General features: G+C 35.1%; 2 protein-coding genes across 2 annotated transcripts in view; both read right to left on the bottom strand.

Moving 5' to 3' along the window:
* Positions 1–10,539, bottom strand: part of LOC127846983 (dentin sialophosphoprotein-like) — a 32,336-nt gene extending 21,797 nt beyond the window's left edge. Inside the window, exons 1-2 of the mRNA XM_052378463.1 lie at positions 10,511–10,539; positions 509–2,591 (exon numbers count right to left, since the gene is read on the bottom strand). Of these exons, the coding sequence (XP_052234423.1) occupies positions 509–2,528 (2,020 nt within the window). The 5' untranslated portion in view covers positions 2,529–2,591; positions 10,511–10,539. The remainder of the gene's footprint in view (positions 1–508; positions 2,592–10,510) is intronic.
* Positions 1–13,501, bottom strand: part of LOC127847113 (N66 matrix protein-like) — a 147,310-nt gene that overhangs the window by 46,773 nt on the left and 87,036 nt on the right. The window lies entirely within an intron of this gene.

The raw sequence follows: 13,501 nt of genomic DNA, 5'->3' as shown, positions 1-13,501 counted from the left end.
AAATTTATTACAATGTAATTAGAGATTTATAAATTATCTGTAAAAAATATAAATAAAAGGGCAGGGTCGCAGTAGGGCTTAAGAAGGGCAGGGCGGGGTGCCCTTCCATTTAGGCCTAGCACTGGACAACATTGAACTTTCTGTCTGTCACCTGCTATTATGACAATTAAGATGAATTTGAAGTGGAATATCTGTACAAGTGGCACGCAAATTATCTAGTCAATTAATTATTTCATCGCATTTACTACTGAAACTTGAAAATTCATGATTGAGTTAACAAATAGTCCAGTAAGAAAAAGCTTTCAAAATGAGGTCAAGAGTCAATTTTTTTTATGTTTATGCTTTATATCTGAGCCTATGTTCACCACTTATTTTTTTAACTAAGGCTCTTCCTTTCATTCTAATTAAATAAAAAGCTAAAGCATATAATAGGCAATACACAGTCACAACTATACTCTTTAATTTCATCCCAAAATTTGCCACTATAAACATACTAAGACGAACTCACCTTCCAGCACATATTTCACTGATGTGATGCACTCCCCTTCCTTCAAGTTCTGTCTTTCTTTCTCTGACGATATTTTATTCCTACTTGGCCTCTCCTTTCCTTCTACCCCATCTTCTATCATTGCATAAATTTCACTGTCGTCCATAATGTCTGAGTCACTAGCATCAACATCTTCACCCACCTCTACATCACTTAGGTCATCATAGATGAATTCTTGATCACCAGTGTCACTAGTCTCTTCTTTTACTTTAACCTCTTCAGTCTCTGAAAAACTTTTCGTCTCAGAATTATCCCTGCTCCTGTCATTATCGTCATTTGGTTCATAAGAAACTTTTTCTTTATAATTTTCAGCATTCATCTCATTATCTTGATGTTTAAGTTTGTATTTACTTTCTGATGGTAAATCTGCATTGTCTTGTAAATTACTGTCTGCTTTTTCTGACTGATTTATATTCTCAGTTATACCTTGTTCAGAAACCTCATTGGTGGTTCCCATCGAATTTTCTTTGGTGTCCACATATTCTGTTTTTGCACATTTTAGAGGTGGACTACCCATTTCATCTGTTACTCTTTCCTTTCGTTTTCTATTTTTATACTCACTGATGCTAAGTCGTTTGCTTGAATCTTGTTTTTGACTAGATGTGTTAGGCATCAACAACTCACCTGTATAAACGCTACTGTCACTGTCTTGCTTTTTTAAGATACCCTTTAATGTTTTTTGGCCTTCACTTTTGGTTTCTGGTTTTGTTGAGGCACTTGTTTCAGAGTTTTCAATAATGCTACTAACATGTGTAAGCTCCTTTTCAATTTCTATTGCAATGCTTTCTTCTACTACTTTTGCAAGTTCATCTTCAATGTCCAATTCCTGCTTATTTTCATCAATTGCTGTTCTATTACTGTCAATTATTTCTGGAATTTGCTTTGCATCAGACATTTTCAGTTTAGCATCATCTTTCAAATGTTTAACATGTTTATCACTTTTCAAACAAGTATCTTTTTCATTATTTTTTACAGTTTCATGTGCACTATTTACATTACTTTGCTTTGAGGATGGAACCGTTTTTTCAACACTCACATGAGCTGTTTCCTTACTGAGAGTTTGAATAGGATTCATTGTTGGTTTTTGTCCACTGTCTTGTTTGACAGTTTGTGGTTTGGAATGACTTTGCTTTGAACTGGAACTAGACTGATTATGATCAGATTTGCTGTCTTTATGACTATGATCAGATTTGCTGCCTTTATGACGCTTTCTGTCAGCTTTCACAACCCCATCTTCTTCTTTTGTAGACATACCATGCTTTTCTTTTTCACTGGATTCTTTCTTACTGGATGACTTTGTTTTACTGGAACTTTTATGAGAATTATGCTCATTTGACTTTCTTGACTGTGATGACTCATCCTTTCTTCTATGACTGCTTGATTTACTTCCACCTGCATGCTTATTTGTGCTTACTGTTTCAGTCACTTCCATTTGCTTGTGCTCATGTGATACAGCTTTTTGCTCAGATTCTGTGTTCACAGGTTTTTTGTTCAGCTGAACTTCATTTGTACTGGTTTCTGCTTTGTTCACAATAAGAGCGTGTGGCTCAATGTTTAATTGATCATTAGTTTCTTGTTGTAAATTATTTCTATCTGCTGCATTCACATCAACAGCGTTTATTGCATTGGAACACACTGATCTGTTTGCTTCATGAGTTGACATTCCAAATACTACAGAATCAGGAGCTTTTACTCCATTATTTCTATCCTCAATGTTTATCATAAAAGCTTCATCCATGTCAATATCTGGCATCAAGTCTAGCTCTGTTTTCTGTCTATCCATGTCTGATGGGTGAAATCCAACATCATTGATAAACTGCTGTTCCAGATCTTTATTGCAGTTTGATTCATTATGTTCATTAATATTTGCTTTATTGTCACTTTCTTCTTCAGCTGAACCTCCTGATCCAAACAAAGTGTCTATGGTACTTGTAAAACCAAGCCCATCTAAGTCAAATAAATGTTCTTCGTTATCATCCATTGTATAAAAACAAATGCCCAAAAATGTCTCATAGCATTCCAAGTAACATCAAGTAAGACGTTCCTGAAAAATATTTCACATTAATTTTTACAAATAAATGTATGTTATCTTGTGTGTTTTTTTATCAAAATAGTTAAGCCATTAAAAGATATGGAAAAAATGCTGATTTCATGGGTTTTGCTGCTAATTACCATTGCTGTAAATGATGATTAATTCACAGAGATGGCGACACATTTCATGGACACCTTAATTGTAGACTGAGACAAGAGCTGTGTTTGTGAAAAACAATGCCCCTTACTGCGCTTTGAAGCCGAACAGAAGCTATTTAAGAGAAAATGGTATATTTTTTAATGTAAAGGTCACAGTGACCTTGACCTTTGACCTTGAGACCTCAAACCATGTTTGCTTGTAGATCTAAATGAGATGCATGCATGATGCACATGTGAAGTTCAAAGAACATAGACCCCCGAGTTTTCATTTTATGACCAAGGTTAAAGTTTTGGGACAAACACACACATACAATGACAGACAGGCCAAAAACAATATACCCCTGATCATTCCATCTGGGGCCATAATAATCTGTTTTACTAAAATTCTGATATGGTACATGTACATTACTTGAGCTTATTTATTAATAAGATTGCCAGGGCTTTTTTTCTTGATTTCCATTTTTGGGAACAAATTATAGACAAACTGAAATAGGGGAAGAAATTTCCCAAAGTAAGCTTGATATTTGGTGAAAATGGCATCATTTTCAAGAAATTCTCTCTGGGAAGGGGCCTCTATAAGGCCTTGGCTAAACAAGTAAATTAAGCCCTGATTGCATACAAACAAGCCCCCAGGGCATTGTTAATTATCAGATCACTAAAAAGCCTTTTGTTTACTATGAGAATGGCATACTGTGAAAGTTTATTTCTGATGTCACAGCATTTGCTTCATGCTTGATTAGGCACAAACACACAGTGACACTTTATTGGAATAAAAATTAGCACTATTTTTTTTAAATTATTTGGTAATGATTAAGTTTGTAATATATTGATTTTTTAAATTCAAAATGCAGATAAACATTTAACATTAACCTCTTTTTGATGCGGAATCAGGGCTCCGACATGAGGGCAACATGGGTGATTTCTTTGCAAAGGGAAAATAAACTTTGCACATTTATTCCAAGAAGGCAGAGTGGCTTCTCCTCCTTTGAATGATTTACTTTGTGTCAGATTAAAATGAATTAGCCTTTGAGAATCTTTTTGACACAGGAGGCGTCTCAGCCATTAGCTGCCCCATTTACAGGTTGCGCAAAGTTTAACATTGAAATGAACATTCAAGGGCCATTAGACTTCTTGAAATCATTCATAGATCATAAGATGATGCCTTGAAGAATTACCTTGTGCTGGCTTCCAATAACTATGCTACAGCAAAGTTGAATGGCTCTTTAAACACTACTCAAAAAGGATCAAATGGGAAGAGAAAGCCTAGCACTGGAAATAAATATGGGGATCGTAGACAGGTCAGATTTGGAATCTCTGCTGTAAAATTAATTTAAAAAAATCATTTTAAACAAATATTTGTAACATAGTGTACATTTTAATAAATGTTAAAGTTTACAAGGAAGTAAAAAGATACTGAATATTAAAGGTTTCGTTACAATTGAAGTTTTATTTAATACGCCTGTACAGGAAAAACATCATAATCTACAAGCAATGACCAGGGTTTTACGGGACGCAATATTCTGCTTCAAATACCCATAAAATGCCAGTCAGGACCTGTCATATTTGTTAATTTGCGTCCCATTTGACGCACAATCATTTTGACATATTGGTCAGAGCTCCAGATAAGGGCCATACAGCCGTAAATACGGCTTTTTCATGAAGGTTTACGCATTTATTTTTATAGACTAGACGTACAATTACGACTTTAATATCCCTTTTACCCATTTACGAAAACAATCTGGCCGTCAGCGCGGCGTGATTTGTTGGTCTCTTACCTAACGGCGCCTTTTGTTTATTTAAATTACCGAAAAGTTGTAGACTGGGTTTCGATATTATTGTCTATTATGTCGCGTGATTTCCAGTAACTTGTAAACCCGTCAAAAACAATATGGATGCGCGCAAGGGAAGGCCGGCTAAGTTTCGGTTTCAAAAAAACACTTTGTTGTCATATAATGGCTACATACTGTCTTCTAACTATCCTGATATTCAATATGTCAACCCAGAAAAAGACATTGTCGCCCCGATATTAAACAATTTGATTGCATCGGTGGCTACTTTGCAACTTTGACAGTTAACTGCTAAAGCAACGATTCTTTTGAAATGAGACAGTGACATTAGTGTTCATTTACTTAGCTTACTAGTTGGCTTGTTTTCTTGTCAAGAAAAATGAAGAAATAGTATTTAGTCATGCGTTTTAATGTGTAGTTTTATTTGTACAATAATGCAGAATGGAAAACCTAATAAAGTAACTGTTTAAGAAGCTAAATATATTTAATATAATTGCTGCAAATGTTTCTGTAAAGTAAGTTATATACATTTCAATATACAGGAACACGGGGAGTACAGTACTACCTGTATTTTTAGGTAAGGTAGTACAGGTACTTATTGATTTTCAGCGTTACTCCTTTTTTTTCTGACAGTGGCAGTACTGTTACTAATTTCACAAATCCTTATCTGGAGCTCTGATTGGTTCTCGTAATATCAACAAGAAATTCAGAAAGACAACTGCAGGGCGTAATTTTTATAAGGATGTATGAGTAGTCTCGCTTGTTGATTTATCGACCAATCGTGCACCTGCTGTTGCTAGTTGCAAAGTCCCGAATTGAGATTACATTGCGTACATTTTATGTGAGCTATTTATGACTCTATCAAAGAAAAGCTTAATGAGCAAGTGAGGTTACGATAGCTTATTATCTGGCCAGCAAGATCAAACTGTAAAAATAAATAACCTTAAGTTGTATAGGTGTGTGTTAAATATTGGTTATTTTATACGTAAATAATCGATTATTATACTTTAAACTAATTGACTTTGACACCCTCAGCATATTTATTGGGACTCCCATTTTTATTGACAGGACCCCTGAAAATTATATTAAACTTAGAGTCCTAGGGACCCCTAACATTTGACATGAAGGTAAAACCCTGAATGCCAAATAAGAAAATCCTATGTTTAAAACACTTAACATGTCATATTATAAATGAAATGATGCCTTTTAAAATGAATCCCACATTTCAGCCTCTAATATGACAAGAGCACCGCATAACGGGTGCCACGCTCGGCTACGGGTGCAGTTTTGAAATGCTGTGTTCGTGAAACACAATGCCCCCTACTGTGCCGCTTTGACGCCATATATTTTACCTTTGACCTTGAAGAAAGGCCTTGACCTTTCACCACTCAAACTGTGCAGCTCCATGAGATACGCATGCATGCCAAATATGGAGTTGCTATCTTCAATATTGCAAAATTTTGACCTTTGACCTTGAAGGATGACCTTGACTTTCACCTTTCACCACTCAAAATGTGCAGCTCCATGTGATATGCATGCATGCCAAATATTGAGTTGATATCTTCAATATTGCAAAATTTGACCTTTGACCCTGAAAGATGAACTTGACCGTTTACCACTCAAAATGTGCAGCTCCATGAGATACGCATGCATGCCAAATATCGAGTTGCTATCTTCAATATTGTAAAATTTGACCTTTGACCTTGAAGGATGACCTTGACCTTTCACCTTTCAAAATGTGCAGCTCCATGAGATACACATGCATGCCAAATATCAAGTCGCTATCTACAATATTGAAAAAGTAATGGTCAATGTTAAAGTTTTCGGACGGACGGACAGACACCTTATATTTGACATTTGAACATGAAGGATTACCTTGACCTTCACCTTTCACCACTCAAAATGTTCAGCTCCATGAGATACACATGCATGCCAAATATCAAGTTGCTATAATCTTGAATATTGAAAAAGTTATGGCCAATGTTAAAGTTTTCGGACGGACGGACGGACAGACTGACTGACGATCGGACAGACTGACTGACGAACAGACAGATGAACAGTTCAAAAACTATATGCCACCCTTCAGGGGCATAAAAAAGTTACGGCGAAAGTTTTCAGATGGACGGACAGACGCCATATATTTGACATTTGACCTCAGCGATTTTTTTGTCCAATTGGGAAAAGTACCTGTACCGGTCCAATTGGGAAAAATTGAGTCATGAAAACCTCAAAATTGGGAAAAATTGAGTCGTGAAAACCTTGAAATCGGGAAAAATGCGTTGTGAAATGTACAAATTCGGAAATTAGTGTATTTAATTTTTTGCTAACAAATACCTTAAAATTGAGAATAACTGATGTCAAGTTGTTAATATTATATTTACTAAGGTTCTAGCCATAGAGCTGCATAAGTAAATTAATAAAAGTTCATTAAAAAAAAAAAATTAACTTTCATTTGGGAAATATGTAATTTTTCCCAGATTGGGAAAGTGCCGTTTTCCGGTACTTTACAAAGAAGGAAAAAAATCGCTGGACCTTGAAGGATGGATGACCTTGACCTTCACCACTCAAAATGTGCAGCTCCATGAGATGCACATGTATGCCAAAAATCAAGTTTCTATGTTCAATATTGAAAAAGTTATGGCCATTAAAGTTTTCGGACAGACTGACATACAGCCTGACTGACTGACTGACAGTTCAACTGCTATATGCCACCCTACCGGGGGCATAAAAAATTAAATATGTCTTTTTGAAAATAGTGATATTTTTTCATATTGGGATTTTCTTTCACCATTTTGCTTTGAGAAAGGGTCCAATGAGTGGACCGGTAGACACATCAGAAAAAGGTTTGATATTGCCATATACATGTATTTTCGCAACCCAACGGGCCAACGTGAATGTCAACATGATTGACATAATTTAAGGAGTTAAAAATAAATATCTCCTGTAAGAATTTACACTTTCAACACCAGTATGTAATTTATGCTACTAAATCATAGTAAATGGTGGCATTGAGGATTTTTAGGACTTTAAATGTGTCAATATAAATTAGGCCTAACAAAAAAATATGTTTGTTTCCACTGACATGGCCTAAAAAATTAGGGTAGGTAGGTAGGCAAATAAATTTTTTTTTTTTAATATTTTTTTTTAGAAAATGTTGTACATGGTGCATCTTCTTCTCATTTTTTTGTGTATAACTGTATGCACAATAAATTTGATGATGTATGTAATGCAATATGGCTTTATTTAAATGCTTTAATGAAATAAAAACTTGCTGTTCATTAATTTTGCATTTGTTGCTTTCCTTATTTCGGAGTTTAATGTTGACTTCTGGCAGCAGCTTTAATAGTCCATTTTATTACCAATAAAAGGCATTACTAAAGTCGCAGTAAGCTTGACCCTCAGTGTCTATAGGAATTCAGTGTTGTTATACTTTCCGTTCCTTTGGAATCATGGAGTATATACTATATTATTTATAATTTATTATATATTAAATAGCCCAAAAGCCATGCTTGGGGGACGCGAGTGGTGTTGCATGTAACATTATCACCATGAACAGACCCAATCAAACTGGGTGTGATATTATATTTCTTGGATGCAGTTTATGCTTCCAAAGGACCACATTTTCAGATTATATTATGTACTGGTGTCGTGAGGTCTATCTACCAGGGCTAGCGCTGTCCCAAAATTTCTTTGAGCCAACCAGCTGAGCTGCGCGAAAACTGGTTTTGAAATAATTATATATACATGTACATTTACTATCAACTTGTTTATATTCTTTTAATGACAACAAGGGCTTATCACATATCATAATGTAACATACATTTTTCAATATACAAATAATTAGTATGGTACTTGTCAAAGTACAAACATAAGTTATTTTATAGATGAACATTTAATAGGGGTGTCGATTGTTCCAAATTTGAAATCCTGAAAATTAGGCCGGGGGTCTTGGAACCGCAGCCGCAGGAATCCAACAGGAATAAAGGGCAGATCCACCAACCCATCCAGAGCCCTTACTAATTGTTCTTTTTTATAGTCTTTCCAATTGTATTTTCAGGTGAATACAATTTAAAATATTATAAACCACACCGTCCGTATCACCTCATGTGCATTCGTCATTCTATTTCTTCTATAAAGAACTTCGAAAATAAATTAAAATCGACGAAAAATAATTACTGTATCCGAAAACGACAGTCCGAAAAATTGTACGCGTTTGCAACATTAATTAAAATGTGCATATCGTTTGACTGCAGACATTGCAAAACCTAGCAAATATACAATTTGGTTGCCATATTGCTTTACAATAGCATTTTTGTGGGTAAATAACAACTTAATTATCACCTTTTAATTTCAAACGATAATAGGCAAAAAGGTGTAACATCGTCGAAATAGAACTAATTATTTAATTATCATCCTTTAATTCAGATCGATAGTCGGGAGAAAGGTGTTAAGTAATCAGCTTAGAAATAATTTATTTATTGGTACGCTTCTTTTGATTTGCTAATCTTTAAATACGATGTTTGCCATCGGCCGCTATATTGTTGGCAGACGACAAGATCAACTGACTGTGTATTCCAAGTGTACAGTGTCTGCGTATGAATGACCCAATATCATGTGTGAGCAAACTCATTGCTGATTGGCCAGCTACCACGTGCGCTTCAATAACAATAAAAATGATATGCGGATAACGTAGACAAGTTTGACAAGTTTATTGACCGTCGCGGAAAAATACGCGGTCCGATTTTTTCGAATTTTGGGCTCAAAAAAGATTAGGACCGGCGGCAAAAAATTAGGTAGGGTCGGGCCACCGGAAACAAACAATTATTTTTGTTACGCCTTATTGTTATTATTTATTTTATTATTCTGGACATATATCCCTTAAAAATTATTTCTAGCCATAAATTTAAGTGGTGAGACTAACTTTTTTTACCTGATGAAAACCCTGGATTGATTTATTAATGTATATTGTAATTGTCTTCAATTTCATGACATTTTTCTTTAATCAGTCACCACGGTAATATATTTAAACCATTAGCCCGAATACATGTAATGATGCTTTATTTGAAACAGTCAAGAAATCCAATAGCCCGACTATATGATTTCATTTATTTCTAATAGCCCGAATACCATTTCACCAGTCCCGGGCTGTCGGGCTTATACTAACCGTGAAGACTGGTTTAATATGTGACATACAGAGCCTGCTGAAGGCTGGTATACCCCCCTGATACTTATGACCAATTTATTTAAGAACACCAAGTAACATTTTGGTAATGTAGTTAAAAAAAATCCACCAAACATAACCGAAAACTCCTAATTACCTTTCAGACACATAGTTTTGTGAATAAGGGTCTCATGCTTAAACGTTTAAAAAAAACTACTATGTGTACTATAAGATGTGTAAAGTAATACTACCCATTACTTTTAATTTGTGACACTTGGATCAACCTTTCTAATCTGCAACTTAGCTTATTTACCTTACCTTGTTTTTAGATATGGTGTCTGATATTGACAATTTACAATTTATTCTTAAATTCTTTTACATTAATGTTCATATCAAGTACAAAATGAGTTGTTAGAATTTCTCAATGGAATATAGATATTCATTTCCATAAATGATATTCACTGAGAATACAATTGTTGTGATGTGACCTACACGCCACAGTGGTGTGTAACCAATAAATATTTTTTTATCCACGAAAGTCCATATTTATCGCAGATTTCGAATATTTAATAACAAAACCTTTTTATTCAAGTAAATACGATCTTCACATTTAATAAATGGCAATCATAAGCTGAGTTAACACGCAACAGAATCAGGTCGGGGACAAAACAACTTTTGTCTACCCCCCACCTGCTCTCCGTCCCGCATTTTGTTTTAAAGCCATTTAATCATCCATTTTCACACTTTATCATCATTATAATTCACACAAAACGCTCGTTGCACAAATAACTGACTTATCCCAAACCATAGAAGAACAATGCATACATTAACGTCCAAAAGCACGACGATTTTCCATACGTAGACCCTATTTGTAAAGAGTTAGAACGGTAGATGACAAGAGTTATGTGTGTACCACAAATCGTTCTCTGTCTTGCGAGTTACCGAAAACTGTTCCACTACAAAACGGCCAAGGATGTGACCGTGCTTTTTGGATCACTTGAAGAATGCATAAAAAGCCTTCGTGACCACGAAATACAAACAAATACGAGGTATGCTGTTGGCTTCAGCTGCAAAGGCTTTGGCAAAAGAAGTACCGGTAGGTCACCAGCAGTCAAAATACATTATTAAAATGAAAAATGACTAGGGTTTGTTTAACCATGTGCGTTAAGTGCGTTTAAATCGGTGTGTAGATATACCGAAATCCTATTAATATTAATAATTTATCAAAATACTGCGGATATTAAGATAGAATATTGCATAATTCACTGAAAAAGCAGCAGTATAATAAATTCCCCCTACCAACCTTCCCCAGGACCCTACCCCCCACCCCAGCTTACCCCTTGGTTTCCAGATTGTTAAATGTACACCTATTGTGTTTGGTTTGACTTTTCAACAACAAATAATGACAAAAATATGCGTATAGGTATTATAAACAGGCATGGCAACTCGAGTGTTCTCGATGAAAACGGTCTTGTCCAGTGTTCCTCAATCTTTTGTCAATAGGCACATAGTGCGTTTTATACTTTGTTTTTATATAATACATTAACACAGGTTCTTTTTTCAAACTGTGTATTTTCGTCAATATTCCTTGTTGAAAAGTCAAACCAATCCCAATATGTGTACTTTTAACAATCTGGAACCCTGGGATAAATGGGGGTGGCAGGTTGGGTCCGGGGAAAGTCAATATACTTCATTTATTCGCATGCAAAATGACAAGAGTAAGAATAAACACATGCTTTATTTGTATTTTAGGTCACCAGCCTTCAATATGCTTTATATATTCAAGAGTTTGAAGAAACATATATATCGTTTACTTTTTTTGTTATCGCCACTTATTTACTTACTCAAAACATTACTACTCTTAACTAAGGGTGTCACGTTTAAACGTTTGAACGGCCACGTTTCGTGTTTTGCTCAAAAACCTTTACAAAAACAGTTAACCTTTAAACGCCAGTCTATATCAATAAAATTCGTTTTAGTTAATTACGTTGTGACGTTTCAAAGCTTTTTAACAGCTGCCAGGGCCCTCGTTTGGCATTTTTTACTGCCGAATATCGGCGGCTTTCCAACATGAAAAAAGTATACTTTTTTCCCCTATTTCAGCTATAAATCCCCCCTCTCTTTTTTTTATTTAATGTTATACCTATGTTGCCTGCTGGTATGGTGCTACTAACTTTGATTAGTTGTTTATTTATATAAATCATATTAAAATATCGCAATTTTAAGTGCTCAATGGTTGGTGAAAAGATCTTCTAAAATTCCCATTTTCGCCCAAAACGACGCAAAATTCCCCCCTCTAAGGGCCCTGGCCCCAATCCCCCAAAGTGTAGAGAGGGCCCTCGTTGCTGAAAAAGACTCGTATTAAAAACTATTTGTATCCTGTGCTCCAGATGGCCCTTATTCATAATACCGTAAGCATAACAATACACCATGTACGGACTAGACCTCTTGAATATTTAACGCGCATCATCATGAAATTCCCGGCTTTTGCTGCATGAGAATGCCCCGAATCCTCTTGAACATTCAACGCGCGTTGGCCCAAGGAAATATTCACAACGTTTATTCATCGCCATTCATTTCTCGAGATATGGCGAACAATCTCCGTATAGGAACATTTTACTAAAATTTAAGTATGCATCTTTTGATATACATCGTGCTATAAGTAGAACGTTAAATAATTGAAAACTGGTTTACTCTTGTTTAAGGAATGTTGGTAAATAATTCACATTCGTGTCAAAATATTACGGCATGTAAGTAGACAAATTGTAACCCATTGGTTAGACAACGATGAGAACAGTTGGTTTTAGTATGACATCATGTGCGAATGGGATATGCACTAAATATAATATCAGGAAATAAGTACTTCTTTCAGTTTGAAGAAGTGATGGCACTGATGCGTGATGATTTTAAAACGGACATAGGGATACCCAGGGGTTTTTCAGCACTGTCTGCGCCTCCGGACAACGGAGGCACTCCCAAAGCAAACGGACCCGATCCCAAACCAAAATTATAAAAAAAAAAACAATTTCCAAAAATTTTTTTTTAAGAATGAAGTGTCTTATAACTTGTGTGACTAACCAGTGTTTGTTTTGGTCAAAATATTTGCTATAAGGTTTTAACTGTTTAGTTCTTATCACAGAGTGTAACTGTAACTGAAAAACAAAACTGCAGTAATTGAATTAACGTTGAACATGCCCAATATTGCATCTGTTTACAAAAAGAAGACAAAATAACCAAATAAAAACAAATTTATTTGTTAAACCACTGAATTTTTTAAGCATGATTAATTCACATTTTTTTCCCAAATGAGCCGTTTCATCGAAGCAAAAATTCCCAAAATGACCAATTTTGTCAATAAAAAATTCCCAATTTGGTCAGACTCCTTTTCCCAAAATAGGCAGAAAAACCCCTGATACCGTTTAAACGGGAACATTTCGTTTATTTCATTTCGTTTAAACGTTTAGAAAAATCTGTAAACGTGACACCCTTACTCTTAACTAGAACATCAGTTATAGACATAAACAAACCTTTTCATTAAGTAGGTACATATAATAGCTTGTTATGTAGCAAACATATGGTAATAGTAGAAACATAATCAATTTATTTATATGTTCTTGTTTGTTATCGAATCAGGCTCAAATATTGTCAACAACAAAAGGGTCCAGTGGCTGTATGGGAAACTGTTCCCCATAGCCTAAAGCCTAAAGCATGTATATTTTGTACAGTACACATTTACAATGTTTCTTTTAATAATACTGAAGTTGTTAAAATGATGTACCACACTCGGCATTGAAAACAACACTTCTGTGTGTGTTC

The sequence above is a fragment of the Dreissena polymorpha genome, chromosome 1, assembly GCF_020536995.1.
Source record: "Dreissena polymorpha isolate Duluth1 chromosome 1, UMN_Dpol_1.0, whole genome shotgun sequence".
NCBI lineage: Eukaryota > Metazoa > Mollusca > Bivalvia > Myida > Dreissenidae > Dreissena > Dreissena polymorpha.
This window is presented reverse-complemented; position numbering and strand designations above follow the sequence as displayed.